Source organism: Penicillium riverlandense, assembly GCF_028828495.1.
Source record: "Penicillium riverlandense strain IBT 135883 chromosome Unknown utg000001l_segment0_segment0, whole genome shotgun sequence".
NCBI lineage: Eukaryota > Fungi > Ascomycota > Eurotiomycetes > Eurotiales > Aspergillaceae > Penicillium > Penicillium riverlandense.
Window position 1 is genome coordinate 2490736 of NW_026643194.1, and position 18383 is coordinate 2509118.

An 18383-nucleotide genomic window follows, 5' to 3' on the forward strand; every position below is an offset into this window, starting at 1 on the left:
GCTGGAGGAGGGTGAACAATCATCAGTAACTAATCTCCCCGATGCCCACTAAAGCCGCGTTCCAGTGGGCCTTGGCGCCTCGTATTATTAAGTATGCTGGCATGTGCACTAGTGGCAGTACCGGAGTATTTTGGTTATGCCTAGAATTTAGGAATGCATTCTACTGACTAGAATATTCACTACACTTGGTGGCCTGGTGACAAGAAGAAACACCGGAATAGGAGCGTGCCTGGCAGCGTCTCCTCTGTGAACCGCCGAGTTGCGTTGCGGCTGACGAAGCAAGGAGTGGACGATCCACTTTCCAAAAATAGCAATATGTAAATTCGTACATTGTAGTGAATTGCGGCTTAGTGAGTTTAGCTACTGCTGTAGGCTACCATCAATCGGTCTCCATCTGACCGGGATCAGAGTCCTTTTGCTTGACATGCTGTCGAACGCCATCCAGAAACGCCTCCACAGCCTCCCCGCCCCCCAGGGGCACTCCGCCTCGGCGCATGAACCCGCCATTAGCCACAGGAATCTCAAGAGCCTCGCTGATACTAGGCAGGCCTCCGTCGCACAATGCTACCGTCAGGCTCGCCAGACTCTGTATGAACTGCGGCGAACGAAGCACGCGGCGCAGGATGTCTTTCTTTTGGGGGAGGTCGAGGGACAGGAGAGCCGCTTGGGCCAATTCGGGGTCGGTCTCAGCTTCCAAGGCCTCGGCATTACCCTGGGCCAATAGTAGCAGCGCCGGCGGTAAGAAACTCAAGAGATGATCAGCGGTGGCGGCATCGGCCGACTCGATGAACGGCAGCGTGGTCGACGGAGGAAGGAGGTCCTGGAGTGTTGTAGAAGGTTGTTCGGGGTCCTGGGCCGGCGCGCGGCCACCCAAGGACTTCAAAAAGTCATTGACTACCGACGACGGATCGGAGCCCGTAGTCGCGCTGCAGTTCAACACACATGCATCAGCTTCTCCGTGCTTCTTAGCTGAGGCCAGTCCGAGAGATGTACCTACGCTCGACCACCGTCGGCACCGCCTTCTCTTGATCCTTGACCTTCTTCCCGAACGTCACCACCCGTCGCGTCCGGGCCAGCGCCGCCGCCGCCACTGCTCCCGCCGTGGTTGTGGGTTGGGTCATGGTCCACGCCCTCCACGTCCTCCATGGTCTCGTCGTCATCGCCGCCCGATGGCCGACGGGGCAGGTTTGCAATCTCGTGCTCCACGTCTACCTCTTCACCCTGCAGAAGCACATCGACGATCTCGCCGAGCTTCAGATCCCGCGGGCTAAACCAGCCTGGGTCGCCTTGTTCATGCTGCGACCGCGATTGCATCCAGAAGAGGTATCGCTGAGAGCTGGACGAAAACTTGAGAACAAAAATTCGGCCGTTTGTGGCATCCTTGCCGCCCGGTTTGTAGGGCGTGAAGCTTCCATCCGAGGGCACCATCACCAGGTCGAGGTCGGGCTCGTCCAGGGGGGCGCTGCGAGGGCGCCAGCAGAAGTGGACCAGCTCATCTTCCGAGTAGAGGTAAATATATCCCGGGGTCGGCTTCGGAGTCACCGCGGCTGGGGTGGCAGAGGCCTAATAGATGGATGTTTAGTAGGGGAACCGACAACTTCGCCGTCAATGAGGACAATGAGACGTACATCTAGGTCACAGATGCCTGCTTTGAAGGTGATGATGGGGTCTATCGACATGATGGAAGGGAGGTGGAGGAAGGAAGAATGAGGTGTTTGTTAAGATGTTGAGCCAAGTAAGGTCCACAGTACGTCAAGGTTGTTTTGGGTCGGGTGAGCAGGTGACTTACTGCATGAGTGGTGTGTATTGGTCCCCGTATTTATTTCCTGCCTGAGGCCCCAAGTATTCCGCCCAAACAGGCTAGCGTGATTCGGCTACTCTTAGGGCTCACTCCCACAAACCCTGAGTCCGCTGATTCTGGGCAGATTCAACTTGCTGCCGCTAGACTTACTCCCCCGAGTCCACACACTTCCACCCAACAACCACCCACCCAACCCACCGACACTCCTCCCCCCTTCGTCCCAGCAGCCATCATGTCGGACGCCGTTGGCCAGACGAAGCAGTTTGGAAAGGGCAAGCGGACTGTGCCGCACCCGGCGCAGAAGGCTCAGAAGTGGTACCCCGTGGACGATGAGTCGCAGCCCAAGAAAGTCAGTACAGCCCTGCAGAAAATGGCATGGGCGTGGTTTGATCGTCTGGATGAATGCGACCTATGGCGCTGCTGTCGCTGAGTTGGAGAGTCCCTCCAACTTTGTGTGTGTGTTTGTGTGGCGAACGTTGAAATTCAAAATTGAATCCAATGAGCCATGTCGCATCGTCTACAACGAGAAAGACCATGCCAGACCAGTCTGCAATGTCAATTTTAAATGACTCGCGTTTCTAACATGTGTGTGCGTTACAGGTTCGCAAGACGCTGCGTCCCACCAAGGTCCGCGAGAGCCTCCAGCCCGGCACCATCCTGATCCTCCTTGCCGGCCGTTTCCGTGGCCGCCGGGTCATTCTCCTCAAGCACCTCGACCAGGGTGTCCTCCTGGTCACCGGCCCCTTCAAGATCAACGGCGTCCCTCTCCGACGGGTGAACGCCCGCTACGTGATCGCCACCTCCAAGCGCGTGGACGTCAGCGGTGTTGACTCCAAGGCCATCGAGAAGATCTCCGCCCCCGAGTACTTCACCAAGGAGAAGAGCAAGGAGAAGAAGTCCGAGGAGGCTTTCTTCAAGCAGGGAGAGAAGCCCGAGGTATGTCGATTGATATTCCGTCGCCAACCGAACCCAATGCTAATCTGTTTCCGTCCTACAGAAGAAGAAGGTCGCTAGCGCCCGTGCCTCGGACCAGAAGGCCGTCGATCAGGCCATCCTGGCCACCATCAAGAAGGAGGAGTTCCTCAGCAGCTACCTCGCTACCTCGTTCAGCCTCCGGAACGGCGACAAGCCCCACGAGATGAAGTGGTAAGCGTTGTTGCGATGAGGTGGCCGCGGGCTCGGTAGATTCTTTCCAAACGATGGGCGGCTCGATTTGACAACAAAAATCGGAGGAATGGGCATTACTCGCCGCACAATCAAAAGGAGAGGGAGCTGTTTCATTGAACTATGTGTGTAACTTCATACGGGATCCGTTATTATTCTTGTGCTTGTTCTCTCCGACTTGCGGTTTAATTCGGATAACCGCGCTTAGTTTCCTGGTTTTCATGATTCCTCGCTTTCCTTTATGTGTGTGGCTGGTTTGCACATCCCCAGCCGTGATGTGAAGAAAGACTTGAAGCACAAAAAAAAAGATTTAAAAATACCTCTTTCCAGCAGGCGGGCTGGAGTTTCTTTGTTATGTTCAGTACGACCTCTCCGATTTTCCAGGTTCAGGTGGCAATCCAAACTATTGGGATCTATAGATCTGTATTCTTTCCATCTGTAAACGCAGTAAACCGGGACAAGTACATTTGTTGAAGTAGGTATAATTGCGGGGTCTAGAATGTGGAATGTGGATTTCCTTATGGATTGTGCGATACGCCATCCTCGGCTCAGATATATATTCCGGGGTAGATGTTGAACTATATATATCCGAAGGCACCATCACATATTCTCAAAAACAAACCAAAAAGCACATTTAGTACATTCAGAATAATAGAAACCCAAAATAAAAACCCAACTCCATTGAACATTATCTATTAATCCCGCCTCCGCCGCCGTGAAGACTGCGCAATTCCCCTCGACGAAACACTGCCCGCGGCACCCTCCCTAACCTTCCGCTTCGAAGACTCGAGCATTTTCCTAATACGGTCCTCAATCTCATGCTCCTCCATCTCATCCATGAGATCGTCTTCAACGGTAGAGTCCCCAACCGTAGTCCCGCACACCCAATCCACCACGCCCCACGGCCCGAAGTTACCTTGTGCGCCTTCGAGCAGATGCATATCCGTGCGGCGCGCAATACCGCCGAGGAAGAAGCTCGTTGGCATCACCGTGTATCCGGAGAAAGCAAATGTCTCTTCGAGAGAGATTACCGAGATGTACATCAGGTAGGTGAGCATGTGGAACCGGAAAAGCATGGCGGGCGCGTAGGTGGGGATGAATTTGCCTACGAGATAGGCGAGTGGGTGGTCGTAGTGCGCTGTTAGAGGGAATGGAGCTTGGAGCGCGTGGTACCAGGTCTGGTGATACCGGGCGAGGAAGTTGTCGCGCGAGTGCAGGATGTAGCGGTGGAGGACATAGCTCAGGATCTGGAGAAGTGTCATTAGCAAAGAAGAGAAATAACTTTGTGAGACCTCTTACCTCTCGACCCAAAAATCCCATAGCCAAGTCCTTAACCATCTGCCAGGGCAAAGGTAACCTCATCGACGCCTTCAGCGCACTGCGCACGCCCAATCCCTTAACAAGAAGCGTCTCAATTGCCGCCTGGGCCACAACACTCAAGGTAACATTCAGCAGCGCCCATCCGGCGACCTTGAGTTCCCTCGTCCGGATTTTACCTCGTTTCTTTCCGCAGGGAAGCCCGGTCTCGCCTTGCGCCTTGATAACCACCGCCGCGGAAGGGGTCAAAATGTCAAATAGGAAGAAGGCGACTGACGGCAGCACGTAGAATAAGAGGCGCACGGCGGCGGTGCCGAACAATTCCACGCGGAGCGGAGGATGCGAGAGAACCAGCGTCGACCATGTCATGTAGAAGAAAAGGATGTTGAGGCTGGTGCTATATGAGGATAGCGCGGGGACGAGGAAGAGCGAGAGCACTGGGATGGAGAAGAGGGCGTCCAACATGGTGACGGTGTGTTCTGAGTATGGTGTGGGTATTTGGGTAGTTGTTGCGACTGCAAATCTGGTGTTGGTAGCAGATAGTAAGACCCTCAATGTGGAGGGAAGGGTCGAGTTCTGCGCATGGTTCTTGTGGCTGGGCTCAAAAGCTGATTTTCTGGTCGGAGAAGTTGGTTTCGGTAAGCACTACGTCACCAAGTTACCGCCTGCCACATCCAGGACTATATATGCGGAACAAGGAATGTAATGGTCATTTGTTGATTTCCGTTCGTAGTGATATCGGAGGTAGGAGTACATGAAGGACAGGATAGAGGAGGAAAGGCAGCTCCTAGGTAGGGGTATAATAGAGACACTCGCCGAACAGAACCAGACAAACAACACGCCCTCATCGCTCAACCAACGCGTCTAGTTGTTATTAGAGAGCCCGTTGGCTTTACCCCATTTGAATGCCTTCCCTCGAAGGTCCGGAATAACCTGCAGGAACACCAGACTGCTCAGCCAGCTCAACAGTGTGTCGCCGACCAGGCTGTTTCGGGGGCTGGGGCCAAGGGCAGTGCCCTTCATGACATGACCAACGAACATGGTGGTGATGAGATAGTCGCCGCGTTCTAGAGCGTTGATGGCAATCGTAGCAACCTTGCTGGGAGTCTGTGGCTTGTCCGCCTCCTCGAGCTTTTTCGTCAACTCCGGCTTTAGTTTCTGTTCGTTGTCGAATCCAGGGCTAAGAATGCCCATGGGGAAAACGGTATGAATCTTGACATCTGCCGCAGGGGCGGCGTTGCGATGTCTCTGGGCGCGGGCTCCATTGTACATCTCGATCTCCTGACTCAGGGTGTCGGAAAGTGAGCGAATTGCGGCCTTGGCCGGGGAGTAAGGCCCGTAGCCCGCGATGGGAACGAATGCCAGGGTGGAGCAGGTAAAAATAAGATGCCGTTTGGGAAGGTTCATCTGCGCACTTGGGTGGATGGGAGCAAGCCACTTCCTGAGTGTGGCATGGGCTGTATTAGCTGCGGTCCAGTATACGGTGTCCATCTGTTGCCGTTGAGTTTGGATGGGCACGTCGACAAAGAAGCCCGGGTTGCAAAATCCGGCGCAGCACCAGACAACGTCGGGGGGCATGCCGTCATTCCACGCCGTGACCTCTTCAAGGACACGCTCGCATTCTGCGGCGTCAGTGAGGTCGGCGCTGATGAAATGGAAGCGTTGCTTCGGGTTCGTTGCCGCAGACTGCAAACACGTGTGAGTAACGGGGACTATGCCAGTTAGAGGCAACGGCTTACAGTGATGCCTTCGAGTGCAGCCTGAAGCTTCGAGACGGTACGAGCCACAATGACGACGTTGGCGCCTTTCTCGGCCAGCTGCATCGCGACCGCTCGACCCATGCCATCTGAGCCGCCCGTGATAACCACAGTCTGCAAGGAGTCAGCTCAACGGATGGCGCAAACTGGAAAGGAATGGCACCAACCCGGTTCTCGACAACGAACTCGTTCTTCGCTCCGTAGCCGAACATCCTGGCGAGTGTATAGACAGTCATGATACAAACGAGTGCTGAAGCTGCGAGTTGTGGAGCGGATAGCGAAGAGAGTGACGCGATAAATGGAAATTGAGACATGAAGAAGGAGATACAGAAAGAAAAGGGCATCCAAAACACTCTCGATCGCGCCTGCCGTGTTGGTGTCGGTCTCGATGCTCCGTGCTTTTTTGGACAGGAACAGCTCAAACCGTTTAGGACACGATCCTGTTTTTTTGTGGGCCATAAGGTGGTATATTACGGTAATCTGATTTCAAACAGTGCAAACTTGGCAAACGCCCCTCTAGCGCTGTGAAGGCGGTGAAACCAAAAATTTATTCTACCGGGCTCAGTGATAACCAGAGTTGAGTGATACAACCACTAGCAACAATGGGCAAGAAGAGAAAAGCCGGCGGTCGCCCTGCGGCTCCGAAGGCTCCAGCCTCGGAACAGTCTAAGTTCCACATTGAAGAACGATTCGACGACTCCGAGGATGACTTCCAAGCCGGGCGGGATCACATCCTGCTGGAGGAAGGTCCCGAGGCGAAAAGACGGCGGAGGGTCGCAGAGGAAGGTACGTGACTTGATAAGTGATACCGATGATTCACTCTAACCAATCATGGCAGAGGAATTGCTCCAGTCCACGGACGAGGAAATCCTAGGCTACGACGAGGACGAGGACGAAGACGATCTCGAGAACGGCGAGGAATATGCGGATGATCTCGATGACGAAGATGAGATGGGCAAGCCCCGACGGAATGCCGAGTCGGACGGAGAGGAGGACGGAATTGCGGCCTGGGGCTCGTCGAAAAAGGACCTCTACAACGCAGACCAGATCGAGACCGAGATCGATGCCCTGGAGGAAGAGCAGGAGGCGAAGCGGTTACAGCAGAAACACTTGGAGGCCATGACCGAGGCCGACTTTGGCTTCGATGAATCCGAATGGATGGACACCGGCAAAGGGCCTGACGAGGAGGCCGAGAAAGCCGAAGCTGTCACCGAGGTGCTGCCCCAGCTGCAAATCACCGATGACATGGGAAAGAAGGAGAAGCTGAAAATCCTGAACTCGCGGTACCCCGAATTGGAGCCACTGGCGAAGGATTTCACCCAACTTCAGTCTGTCTATCGGTCTTTGCAAAAGGCTGCTTCCAAGGCCGCAGCAGCGGAACCCGAGTCTGCTGAGGAGCCCCAACCCGCACCAGTGGCCGTAGTGAAACTGCGTGCGTTGTCTGCATACATGGGCACGATTAGCATGTACTTCATGCTCCTTGCCTCTCCATCCTCAGACACAACCAGCGAGCATGCTCCGATGTCGCCCGCTGAGCTACGGGAGCATCCCGTTATGAGATCTCTTGTTCAATTCCGGAAGCTCTGGGAGTCTGTCAAGGATTTCGAAATCCCCGATGTTTCCACGACGCAAACGACGAAGAAGCTCTTGAAGGAGGTTCAACCAGCTGTCAAACTCGAACAAAAGAAGACCAAGGAAGTGAAGGAGCCCAAGCAGCAGAAGAAGAAGCTGAGCAAGGCACAGCGGGCTGCCGAGGTAGCGCAGGCAGAGGCCGAAGCGCGCCGCGCCGAGCGTCTGCGTGAAACCGAAGCCGGCTTGGCCGATCTCTCGAACCTGGTCACCGAGCCTACACGGAAACGCAAGACCCAGAAGACGAAGACAACAGCCCAGGACGAGAACGATTCTGACTTTGGTGACGAAGATGCCCTGACGACCCGCGAGGCAGAGGAAAAGGCGAAGCAGAAGCGCTCGCTCCGCTTCTACACCTCCCAGCTAGCCCAGAAGGCCAACAAGCGGCATGCCGCCGGCCTGGATGCAGGCGGTGACGCAGATATTCCGCACCGCGAGCGCCTGAAGGACCGACAGGCACGACTGATCGCCGATGCCGTGAAACGCGGCCGCCAACGGCCTGACGTCGGCGAAGAGCTGGGTGGCGACAGCGACGAGGAAGACCACCGCATGGCCAAGGAACTCCGCCACGGCGACAACCAGTCCGGCGCCCACGATGATGAATACTACGATATGGTTTCCGCGCGGACCAATCAGCGCAAGGACGAAAAGAAGGCCCGCGCAGACGCCTATGCTGCTGCTGCCCGTGAGGGTGGGCGTGTCGAGGTGCAAGAGTCGGTTGGGCCGGATGGCAAGCGCGCTATTACGTACCAGATCGAGAAGAACAAGGGTCTCGCACCGAGGCGGAAGAAGGACGTGCGCAACCCGCGTGTCAAGAAGAGGAAGAAGTACGATGAAAAGAAGAAGAAATTGGGCAGCATTCGCCAGATCTATAAGGGTGGTGAGGGCCGTGGTGGCTATGGTGGTGAACTGACGGGTATCAAGAAGAACCTGGTCAAGAGTGTCAAGCTGTGAGTGTCACTGGGGATGTCTTTTTTTCAGGCGTATATTTGGGTTCCCCTTGCAGATTCAGGCGTTTCTGTCTGTATATAAAATCAATTCTACATTTTAGAGCATAACCAGATGGGCGAACCATTTAAGACATAGTATGGATAATTCATTCTAGGAACATGTATACATGGTATCACAAAACCCAATCCCAATGAACCACAGCAGGAAAATGCATTTCAGTCTATTATCTCTTAGCACTCGACCCACTCGCAATGGCATATAAACAAACCTTTTTGAACTTTCTCTCGAACAGGGAACATAGGCAATCCCTCTGCAAACTGCGGGCCAGACATCTTCACCACCTGGGTTTTAGTTTTGGGTTTCGAACCCGTGCTGCAATGTCCTCAGTCAGAACAAAACTAAATAAATGGTCCATCCGTATGATGGGCAACTTGCCTTGACAAAGAGCTTGGAATCGAAATCTCCGAAACCTTCCTCCCATGCCTATTCCAGCGCGGAACAAAATTCATATTCTGCGATGCTCTCCGGAATTTATCCCATCGATCTCCGCCTACGCCATTCCTGCTGCTAGTTATGCTGGGCGGACCACCTGGCTTGGTGTTGGTGACATCGGATTCCAAGTCCGATATGGGGATGGGCGCTGCATCAGACCTGCGCCGTGTACAAGAGGGCACTGCTTTCGAGACACTAGCAACGTCGGACGAGGATAATTGCGAGGACAATCTTGTGCCGGGCGAAGGGTGAGATGGCAAAGTTTCTCCCGGCGAGATGTCGGATGCAGACAGTTGGTGGAAGTATCGAGTCAATGTAACCGGACGCTCGCTGTCTTCGGACTTACCAGTTGACCGGCGGAAGTATCGAGTCAATGTAACCGGACGCTCGCTGTCTTCGGATGGAGCGATTGACTCGGTGTCGGTGGTGGAGGAGGGGTGGCGTTGGACGAAGGATGTATTGGCTGCTGATGGTGGCGGATTTCCGAGGTTCAGGTCGTTGATCACGTACTTAGATGTGTCGTCGCCGGCGAACAGTTCTTGTGCCTTTTCTGTTGCCAGGTTCGACACTCTCAGAGGTGGTACGTCGTCATCCGGAATCGGTTCCGGGGCAGCTTCATTGGTAGAAGTGATGGGCTCCCGTTGACTCAGCGCGGTTGGGATGAGCCTGGGGGATTTTGTAAAGCTCCACTGGCTGCCTGTTGGAGATGGCGGAGGTGGCTCTTGCTGTGCGGCTTCTACCCAGACATGGTTTAAAGCGTCTGCGGCGGTTGAGCGATCTGAGGCCTTTGCCGCCATTACAGACTCCAAGAATGATGTGGCATCTGGGCTAGAACCGACTAGAGTTAATGACTTCACGGGAAGGCCCGTTTCTCCATTGTAGTAGTCGAGAAGATGGTTGCTCAGAGAGAATGGCAGCTTCGCAGTCAACATATAATAGACAATCACACCCAGGGCCCAGATATCGGCTTCTGGAGTGGAATCCAGGACTGGAGCATCGTCTTCTTGCTGCTGCTTCCACGCTTGCTCATATACTTCCGGAGCAGTGAAAGCTGGGGTGCTGTTGAAAGTTTGCAGGCCTGTAAATCCTTCCATCACGCGCTTGCTGAGACCGAAGTCACCGATTTTGACCCACCAATCCGGACCGTAGGACAGGACGAAGATATTCTGATTGCAGAAGTCAGTCAGAATCATACCGGCCTGCGAGTAGGGCATAAATAACTCACTTGGGGCCGGAGGTCATGGTGAGCAAACCCACTACTGTGCATGTAGTCCAGACCCTCGAGAAGCTGGAAAGTAATCTGCTGCGCTTCGTTCTCCGGGAAGGGCTGGGTCATATACTTCTGCAAATCACCGTTCGGAAGATACTCCATGGCAATACACACAGCATCTGGGCTTTCAAACCACCCGGAGGATTGCACGAAGCATCCATCAAACTGGTCCGAATATCAGCAACAACCCCAAACCCCAGTAGTTCGTCTTCAATATCCATACTTTCTGCTGAGAGAACTTCGCAATAGTCTCCAGCTCGCGATTATAGTCCATAGCCTTTGCGGCCGGCCCCATCTTCCGCACCTCCTTCACAGCGCGGAGTCTGTGCTCTTGATTTTCTGACACGCATTCCTCCAGCCATACTGTGCCGAAGATGCCGATCCCTAGATGTCTCTTCTTCTTCCACACTTCCTCGCGCTCTCTGCGCCTCGATCTCCGACCAGCCACCGAACCGGACTCTAGAAATGTGTGTGTTGTGTGCTCAGCATCGATTTTGGTGGACAGTTTCGAGTCCCTGACGAGCTCTGGGATTTGGGACATGTGGGGCTCTGCAAAGCTCCAGGTTCGCAACGAGCTTTCAGGTAAATTTGAGTTTGGTGGGACCGGGAGTACGCGTCGGCAACGATGTAAACAACCATCGGCTGTTATGTATGGCGGGGAGAGATAAGTTGAGAAAGAAACTTATCCACGCAGATGCATGGAAGAATACTCAGGCCAGGAGCCTCACGGCATGGCGCAGGCGCGTTCGGTTCATGTCGTTTTTGGCCCCAATGCGGAATTTCCAGAACAGATTTAGTACAGCAACGGCGACTCTGCGCTAATATTAGCGGGCATAACGCTATCCGAGGAAAGCAACAGGAAGTGATGATCATACAAATATTCGGAAAACACGTAGCCCATGCATGGATAGCGCAACAGGAAAAGTATCCACCGGTTAACGGACCCCTCATTGCCCAAGCTTCGAGAATAGTTCCTGCAAGGCCTCCTCCCTCTTGCCGCCTAAGCCATCATCATGGCCTGAGAGGTCCATTCCCAGGAAACTCCTGGCTAGGGCGTCCTGTTGATAGAAGTCTCAAGTCAGCCGTGGTTTGCCTTAAACGCATCCAGTAAAACGTACGGCTTCCTTGAGGGCCTGCGTCTCTTCGGAAGATAGAACTGCACAAGCGGCAACAAGGTTCTCGCCACGAGCTGATAGGGAAACGATCTCCGTAGCGCGGGAGACAATCGCAGGATCGATACCGTTGATGGCGGCGCAACTGGAGTACAACAGAATGTTAGCCACAGACGGCGTCGAGGCCGTGGGAGAAAAGTAGGCCGTACATGGTTCCAAAGCTCTTGTTGCCGCGACCAGGTCGGAAGCTGGGCCATTCGTTAGTACTCCCTTTGCTCGAGAACTGGGTTCAGACATACTTGTAAAGATAGGTGATTTGGTCTTCCACTTCCTTCGACTCTTCGCAGACTTGAACCTCCATGTGCCCGAGTTGCAGTCGGGGGTGCGATGCCAGGAAGTTGTTCTCAAAGATCTCATGAAAATGCGTCGCGGCGATCACCTTTGGAGGATCGTTCAGGTTCAATAGGTGTTCGAGGATCCCGCATGCCAGACCGATGCCATCTATCATCGCGATCAACTTGATTCAACAAGGTCTAAGGGATGTCACGAACCACACTCATTTGTGCCCTTGCCGAACTCATCGATGATCACCAAACTTTGGCTAGTAACCTGCTTCAGACTAAGTGAGATCTGCTGCAAGTCGTTCATGAACGTGCTCTGGATCTGAGAGGGGATCAGCTTAGGCAGCCCAGCGTAGAGATGAATTGGTGGTACCTTGGAGACGCTGTCTTGAGTGTTGATCTTGGTCAAGATCTTATCGGTGATACCCAGCTCTGCACTGTCCGCAGGAACGAAACTGCTGCCCGTTAGTTCTCTTCTTACGGACCACGGATTGAAACGGAATCGACGGACCTGCCAATCTGTGCGAGGTAGACAATCAAGGCAACCTAACCAAATTCAGCCTGTTATGTGTGTTGTAGGGGCAGGGAGTTCTAACTTGTTTCATATAGACGCTCTTCCCCGAGTAGTTTGGCCCAGTCAACAGCAGCATGCTTTGTGTCTGGTCGGCAAACAAAGAGGCTTTGGGCTCTGCATTCCCTACACTTCCACCCATCAGATACGTATTGTTTGGAACATAAGAAGAAACGGTCAGTTCTTGGAGAATATGCCTGGAGAACATTAGATGCTGCAAAAAAGCCACCGAAGGGACAAGCTTACCGGCCACCCTTGATTTTGATGATGTTGTGTTGGACCATCCGGGGCCGCACCAGCTTGTAAAAACTGGCCGCATGTGTGAGAGCCAGAAGGCTGAAAGGGAAACGTGAGTACAAGAATTTTCTGAAATACAATCTGGAGAATATTACCAGTCAATCTCTCCACAGATATCCGACGCATCCACGAGTACATTTTCATACTGCAGAATACCCTGAGCCAGGTCGTACACGATCTCAATCTCCTTTTCTGAACCATGAATCAGATAGTGCTTGCAAAAATATGTTGATCATTCTTACCACAGATGAGACTGTAAATGTCACCCAGCTTCTCATCCATCTCTCTCATGCGGAAATCTTTGAAATATGCCCTATTCTCCGTGATGAACATGAGCTCCCAATCCTGACTGGAGCCGTTGTATGTCGCTTCACCCCGTCCATTCAGCGGAATTGCGATATTGAACCCCAGCTGGGGAAAGTAGATCACATTGATGTCAATATCAAGATTCTCGGGGATCGTGCTGGCAACGTCCATAGCGACATGCTTCAACAGACTGCTCAGACCGTCGTATCTGTCCTTCATCCTATCGAGATGCCTGTCAAGGCCCTGCTTGACCACTGTTCTGCTTTGCTCTTCTGAACTGTCAATATCCACCTACACTTATCAGTAGTCGTCTCCTGATATGATAAACTACTCACGATCTCCTGTATCATGCGTCCCACTCTATATAGCTGAGCTGCTTCAAAGACCCGAAGAGCCTGGAGTATATGAGAACCTGAATTATATCGGGGTAACAGAAAAGTGCTCACCTTTGTCCGCAGAGGCAACGTCTCAGCCCCGGAGGTCTCCCGCAAAGCATCGTGGATGTCAATCGAAAAGAAAGCAAACTGAGCCTCCACATCAGCATACATCCCCCTCGTCTCCACCAAAACTTTACGTACCGCTAGCAAACTCGCCCAGACCGTAGTCTTGAAACCTGTAATCTTTGCACTTCCCGTACTAACCCCTTTGCGAAGGTTGATCAGCACGGGCCTGAGGTTCTTGATATGCTTCAAAGCATTGGTCATCGTCTCCAGCGGAGCCAGGTTATCCGGCCGTGAAATAACTGCAATGAAGTCATGCCGCTCGGAAATCGTAGTTAATTCCACGCTTGGGCGGAAGAACATCCGTCTCAGTCCGGCTCTTCCCTGAGGCGTACCTGCAAAGCGATGGAAAAGCCCATAGACAGAGAGACCTTCTTTTCCCGAGGATGACTTCTTTCCCGGGCCTTGGTTGAACATGTTTGGATGGGACTCGGATTGCACAATCTGGAGTGACAGGAATGTGTTTCCATTGATCCACCTATTTATTGTCTTCTGATTAACACGAACATCTGACACGGATTACTGTTGCTCACATAGTGTCGTGGAGGCTGAACATCTCCAAGGACCGCACTCGGAACCCAGCACTACCGTTGTCCCCTAGACTTGGCTGTGTAGCCCTCCGTCGTTGCAAATACGTGAGAATTGCACCGGCACAGCCAATGGTCACCGGGTTCTCCATGTCAACAGAGCTGGATATATGCAGAAACCTTCCCTCTTGAAGGGTAAATCCCATGTCTTCAGCATTCACTTCGTCGGGTGCTGCAATGCCGTCATGAGGCACAAAGAAGCGAAGGCATTCCTCGTGGGTTGACGACAGGTCGAGTGATACCAGTTTGCTCTTCGCACTGACATGGTTGAACTCTGAGGTTGGGCGAACATCTACCTGGTAAGGTAGATAGGAAGACGATTCTAAGACGCACGAGTGTCAGTTTCGAACTTCCAAACTTGAGTTATAGATACCAGTCTCCTGCGCAAGGTTCAGTCTCTGGTCCTGTGCATCCAGAAGATCGACTCGAGGCGGCGTCAAGATGACCGTTGGCCGAATCTGGAGAAGCACTGGTGGGCGATATCAGCAGCCATTGCGATCGATCCAAGTATATAATTAGGAACAGACAAGCTTCAATGGTCTCCATTCCGCCCAAACGAGTGTCGCCCAGCAGGTATATCTTCTCTTCTTCGGTGGAGTAGTACGAGCACCCCACAGTGCCGTAGTCCTTCATGTCGATTGCAGCGACGACATGACCCAGTCCATCCTCAGAGGGTCTCTCCGATGCATCAAGATCCAATACCATCTCAGTGGGAAATGGGGTACGCAACTGGGCCGTAGTTGGGATGGAGTTGGGTGTGTCCTTGAGTCCACGGCTGGACGAGAGGCTTCCAAGGACTTGCTGTGGATTGAAAGTACGAGGTGTGATGGGAGGATGAGCAGGTCTTTTCCTTTTGAGAGACGAATCCATGGTGTTTGCAAATGGAGAATGTGGGTGTATACGTGGATGGATGAGGGAGAAAGTAATGAACGGCCTGCTGATACGTGCCTGCTTGCCTGCCCGATATGGTGCGCACACATCAAGTCCACTTTGTTTACTCTTCTTCCTCTTTCCTTCTTTCCTTTTCCTCTCTTTCTTCTTCCTCTCTTTTTCTTCCTCTCTTTCTTCTTCCTCTCTTTCTTCTTCTCACACAACAAAGCATCCACGCTCTCTCTTTGACTCGCACGTCAACATCTCACCCTCGAAGCTACTACTCTTTTCTTCTCGTGACTACACCTGACAACTCCACCACCATGACTGCCACAGTCGAAAAAGCCAAGAAGCTTCTTGTCCCTAACGGCGCTCAGTCGCTAAAGAAGACCACCAGCTCCTCCAAGGACAAGCGTAAGTACACCCTTTTATACATTCTCCCAGCCGTACATGTTGTCTAACCACTCAAATCTACTGTAGAGGTGGACGACCTGAAGCGCAAGGCCGCCAAGAAGGAAAAGCACCAGACCAAGAAAGCGAAGAAGGAGGCCCGCGCCAAAATCACCGCTGACCTGAAGAGCTGCATCAAGGAACTGAAGGCAGCCTGCGACGAGCTGAACTTCCGCAAGGATCTGCTCGTGGAGTCTGTTTCCAAGACCCTCGATATGGCCCTGGCTACCATGCGCGAGATCGAGGTATTTGAGGAGAAATATGGCGAAAAGTAAACAGACTTTTTGTTATCTCGTGTCGTGAATTCGGGTGGCCCACTTGCTTTTCATCGTGTCTATGGAGTTAGTTCGGATATGCAGTTGATCGGGCATGAAAGGTTTTTGTTTTATGGCCATACCAGGATATCAGAGCTGAATGTGATCTCATTATTTTACCAAGAAGGGAGAGCAGTACTATACAAGTCCGTAGAAGATGAGAGTGAAGATCCAAATATCGTACAAAGAAAAAAAAGGGAAAACACCGTCGTATAATATGCCACGGAAAAACGCCACTTTTCCAGGGAAAAAAAAACCCCCCTCCCATATTACTCCTCGCGAGAGACGACCGGGCCAGACTTGTCGGCATTCAGAGAGACCCGGACAGTTTGACCAGACGTGACTTCGCCACGGATGATCTTATCCGCCAGGCTATTGCCAATTCCCTTGGCAATCAGACGGTTCAGCGGACGAGCGCCGAACTTGGGGTCATAGCCTCTGTCGGCCAGCCAGTCCTTGACTTCGTCGTCCACTTGCAAGATCATCCGGCGACTATCCAATCTCGACTGCAGCTCCTTGATTCTGATGTCGACAATATCTCGGAGAGCCTCACGCGACAGTCGCTTGAAGATGATGAATTCGTCAATGCGGTTCAGGAATTCAGGCGGGTAAGAGCCCTGCACAACATCCATGACGGCCTTCTTGATGTCCGGCGAGAGTTCCGAGTCTCCGTAATCCTTAAACGAGTGCAGGGGATCAGCGCCAACCAGAATATCGGCGCCAAGGTTGGAGGTCAGCACGATCAGCGTGTTTCTGAAATCAACTTTGTGGCCTTGGGAATCTGTGAGGAAACCCTCGTCGAGGACCTGTAGCAGCAAGGCCGAAATGTCGCGGTGCGCTTTCTCGAACTCGTCAAACAGCAGAACTGCGTATGGCTTTCGCCGGACCGCCTCGGTCAGTTGGCCCGCGTCATCGTACCCGACATACCCGGCTGGAGAGCCGATTAGACGGCTGATGGTGTGTTTCTCTTGGAACTCGCTCATGTCGAACCGCACCACAGCGGTTTCGGTGGAGAAGAGGAACTCGGCCATCTTCTTGCAAAGTTCCGTCTTGCCGACACCGGTTGGGCCAAGGAACATGAATGAGGCGAGTGGACGGTTTTCACCACTGAGGCCTGCGCGCTGCATCCGTACTGCATTGGCAACGGCGGAGAGAGCTTCGTCCTGGCCGCGAACCGATTTACGGAGTCTATCTTCCATCTGGATCAATTTCTCAACCTCCCCAGCCATGAGCTTGGTGATCGGAATGCCGGTTGTCCGCGACACGACTTGGCCAATGTCCTCGGCAGTGACGCTGTCGTGAATCAAGGTCTGTTTGTCTGATTCGTTCTCGGCGCCGTCTTTCGGCAATTTGCCCTCGAGCTCAGGGATTTTCGAGTATCTTAGCTCTCCAGCTTTGGCAAAGTTTCCTTCGCGCTGGGCTTGATCAAGCTCAAATCGGGCACGTTCCAGCTCCTCCTTGGTTTGCTTTATGGAGTCGATCTCCGCCTTTTCCTTTTCCCAAATTTCACTCAGCTTTCCGGCCTCGTCCTGTTTGGCTTTCAAGTCTTCTTGGAGTTTCTCGCGACGTTCGCGGCTGCTGACATCGGTTTCCTTGCGGAGCGATTCCAACTCAATTTGGATGGTGGTGATGTTGCGCTCGAGTTCTCGGATAGCATCCGGTTTCGATTCTTGCTGCAAGCGGAGTGCCGATGCCGCCTCGTCGACGAGATCGATAGCTTTGTCGGGAAGAAATCGGTCGGTGATGTAGCGGTTGCTGTAGGTGGCTGCGGCCACCAGCGCGCCATCCGTAATGCGGACACCATGGTGCACTTCGTACTTATTCTTGATACCACGCAAGATGGAGATTGTCGAGGCAACTGACGGCTCGGCCACCTGGATAGGCTGGAACCGTCGGGCTAGGGCGGTGTCTTTTTCGATCAAGCGGTATTCGTTAAGGGTGGTGGCACCGCAGCATTGAAGTTCTCCACGGGACAGCGCAGGCTTGAGCAAGTTGCTTGCATCGATGCTGCCCTCGGCTTTTCCCAATCCAAGCAGGGTGTGCAGCTCATCAACGAAGAGGATCACGCCACCCTGGGCGTCCCCCACTTCCTTGAGCACCTTTTTTAAACGCTCTTCAAAATCACCCCGGAACTTGGCGCCTGCAATCAGAGACCCCAAGTCCAGAGAGATAACGCGCTTGTTCTTGATGCTCTCCGGTACGTCCCCTTGGACAATCCGTTGTGCCAAACCATCCATCACGGCCGTCTTACCGGTACCGGCGGCACCGATAAGGACAGGGTTGTTCTTTGTTCGTCGCGATAGCACCTGGATCGTGCGATGGATTTCAGCGTCTCGCCCGATCACCGGGTCCAACTTTCCCGCTCTCGCTTTCTCCGTCAGGTCCACGCCATATTGTTCTAGCGCAGGCTTCTCGGGCTCGCCGCTCATGTCCATCCGATGGGTACCACCGGGAGGGTGTGGGCGCCCATTTGCATAATGGCGCACCGAGGGAACGGGAGCGAGCCTGGTTGCTGGACGGAGAAGTGACGGAGGGTGAGTGACGAGAGAGGAGCGCGAAGCTGGGGCAAGCCGGCGGGACGGAGCTAGGCTGGGGGTTCGCAAGAGCCGGCTGCGAGTGGGGAGAGACAGTCTGGCCGCCATGATGTGGTGCTG

The 18383-nt window shown here is 53.4% G+C and overlaps 9 protein-coding genes across 9 annotated transcripts; 3 read left to right on the forward strand and 6 right to left on the reverse strand.

The window, feature by feature from the left end:
* Window positions 1-379: 379 nt before the first annotated feature.
* N7474_001008 (uncharacterized protein) lies at window positions 380-1679 on the reverse strand (the record flags this gene model as incomplete). Its single annotated transcript, XM_057192423.1, has 3 exons — window positions 380-926; window positions 998-1563; window positions 1629-1679. The coding sequence occupies 3 exons, from the start codon at window positions 1677-1679 to the stop codon at window positions 380-382; spliced, it is 1164 nt and encodes a 387-aa protein (XP_057057376.1).
* Window positions 1680-2033: 354 nt separating this feature from the next.
* N7474_001009 (60S ribosomal protein eL6) lies at window positions 2034-2951 on the forward strand (the record flags this gene model as incomplete). The annotated part of the gene is made up of 3 exons (XM_057192424.1): window positions 2034-2150; window positions 2402-2737; window positions 2799-2951. 3 exons carry the CDS (start codon window positions 2034-2036, stop codon window positions 2949-2951), a joined length of 606 nt encoding a protein of 201 aa, XP_057057377.1.
* Window positions 2952-3660: 709 nt separating this feature from the next.
* N7474_001010 (sterol desaturase family protein) lies at window positions 3661-4747 on the reverse strand (the record flags this gene model as incomplete). Its single annotated transcript, XM_057192425.1, has 2 exons — window positions 3661-4212; window positions 4265-4747. 2 exons carry the CDS (start codon window positions 4745-4747, stop codon window positions 3661-3663), a joined length of 1035 nt encoding a protein of 344 aa, XP_057057378.1.
* Window positions 4748-5146: 399 nt separating this feature from the next.
* ksrA (3-dehydrosphinganine reductase) lies at window positions 5147-6251 on the reverse strand (the record flags this gene model as incomplete). The annotated part of the gene is made up of 3 exons (XM_057192426.1): window positions 5147-5968; window positions 6022-6153; window positions 6207-6251. The coding sequence occupies 3 exons, from the start codon at window positions 6249-6251 to the stop codon at window positions 5147-5149; spliced, it is 999 nt and encodes a 332-aa protein (XP_057057379.1).
* Window positions 6252-6641: 390 nt separating this feature from the next.
* Window positions 6642-8622, forward strand: N7474_001012 (something about silencing 10 family protein; the record flags this gene model as incomplete). The annotated part of the gene is made up of 2 exons (XM_057192427.1): window positions 6642-6825; window positions 6878-8622. 2 exons carry the CDS (start codon window positions 6642-6644, stop codon window positions 8620-8622), a joined length of 1929 nt encoding a protein of 642 aa, XP_057057380.1.
* A 395-nt stretch (window positions 8623-9017) lies between these two features.
* Window positions 9018-10922, reverse strand: N7474_001013 (serine/threonine-protein kinase; the record flags this gene model as incomplete). Its single annotated transcript, XM_057192428.1, has 3 exons — window positions 9018-10277; window positions 10337-10546; window positions 10605-10922. 3 exons carry the CDS (start codon window positions 10920-10922, stop codon window positions 9018-9020), a joined length of 1788 nt encoding a protein of 595 aa, XP_057057381.1.
* Window positions 10923-11328: 406 nt separating this feature from the next.
* On the reverse strand, window positions 11329-14965 carry N7474_001014 (MutS family protein MSH5; the record flags this gene model as incomplete). Its single annotated transcript, XM_057192429.1, has 15 exons — window positions 11329-11439; window positions 11500-11638; window positions 11703-11741; window positions 11793-11994; window positions 12045-12289; window positions 12346-12380; window positions 12431-12602; window positions 12652-12741; window positions 12798-12894; window positions 12945-13299; window positions 13344-13403; window positions 13455-13986; window positions 14042-14417; window positions 14469-14564; window positions 14623-14965. The coding sequence occupies 15 exons, from the start codon at window positions 14963-14965 to the stop codon at window positions 11329-11331; spliced, it is 2892 nt and encodes a 963-aa protein (XP_057057382.1).
* A 323-nt stretch (window positions 14966-15288) lies between these two features.
* N7474_001015 (uncharacterized protein) lies at window positions 15289-15690 on the forward strand (the record flags this gene model as incomplete). The annotated part of the gene is made up of 2 exons (XM_057192430.1): window positions 15289-15379; window positions 15446-15690. 2 exons carry the CDS (start codon window positions 15289-15291, stop codon window positions 15688-15690), a joined length of 336 nt encoding a protein of 111 aa, XP_057057383.1.
* Window positions 15691-15998: 308 nt separating this feature from the next.
* hsp78 (chaperone ATPase HSP78) lies at window positions 15999-18371 on the reverse strand (the record flags this gene model as incomplete). The annotated part of the gene is made up of 1 exon (XM_057192431.1): window positions 15999-18371. The coding sequence occupies one exon, from the start codon at window positions 18369-18371 to the stop codon at window positions 15999-16001; it is 2373 nt and encodes a 790-aa protein (XP_057057384.1).
* Window positions 18372-18383: the final 12 nt, after the last annotated feature.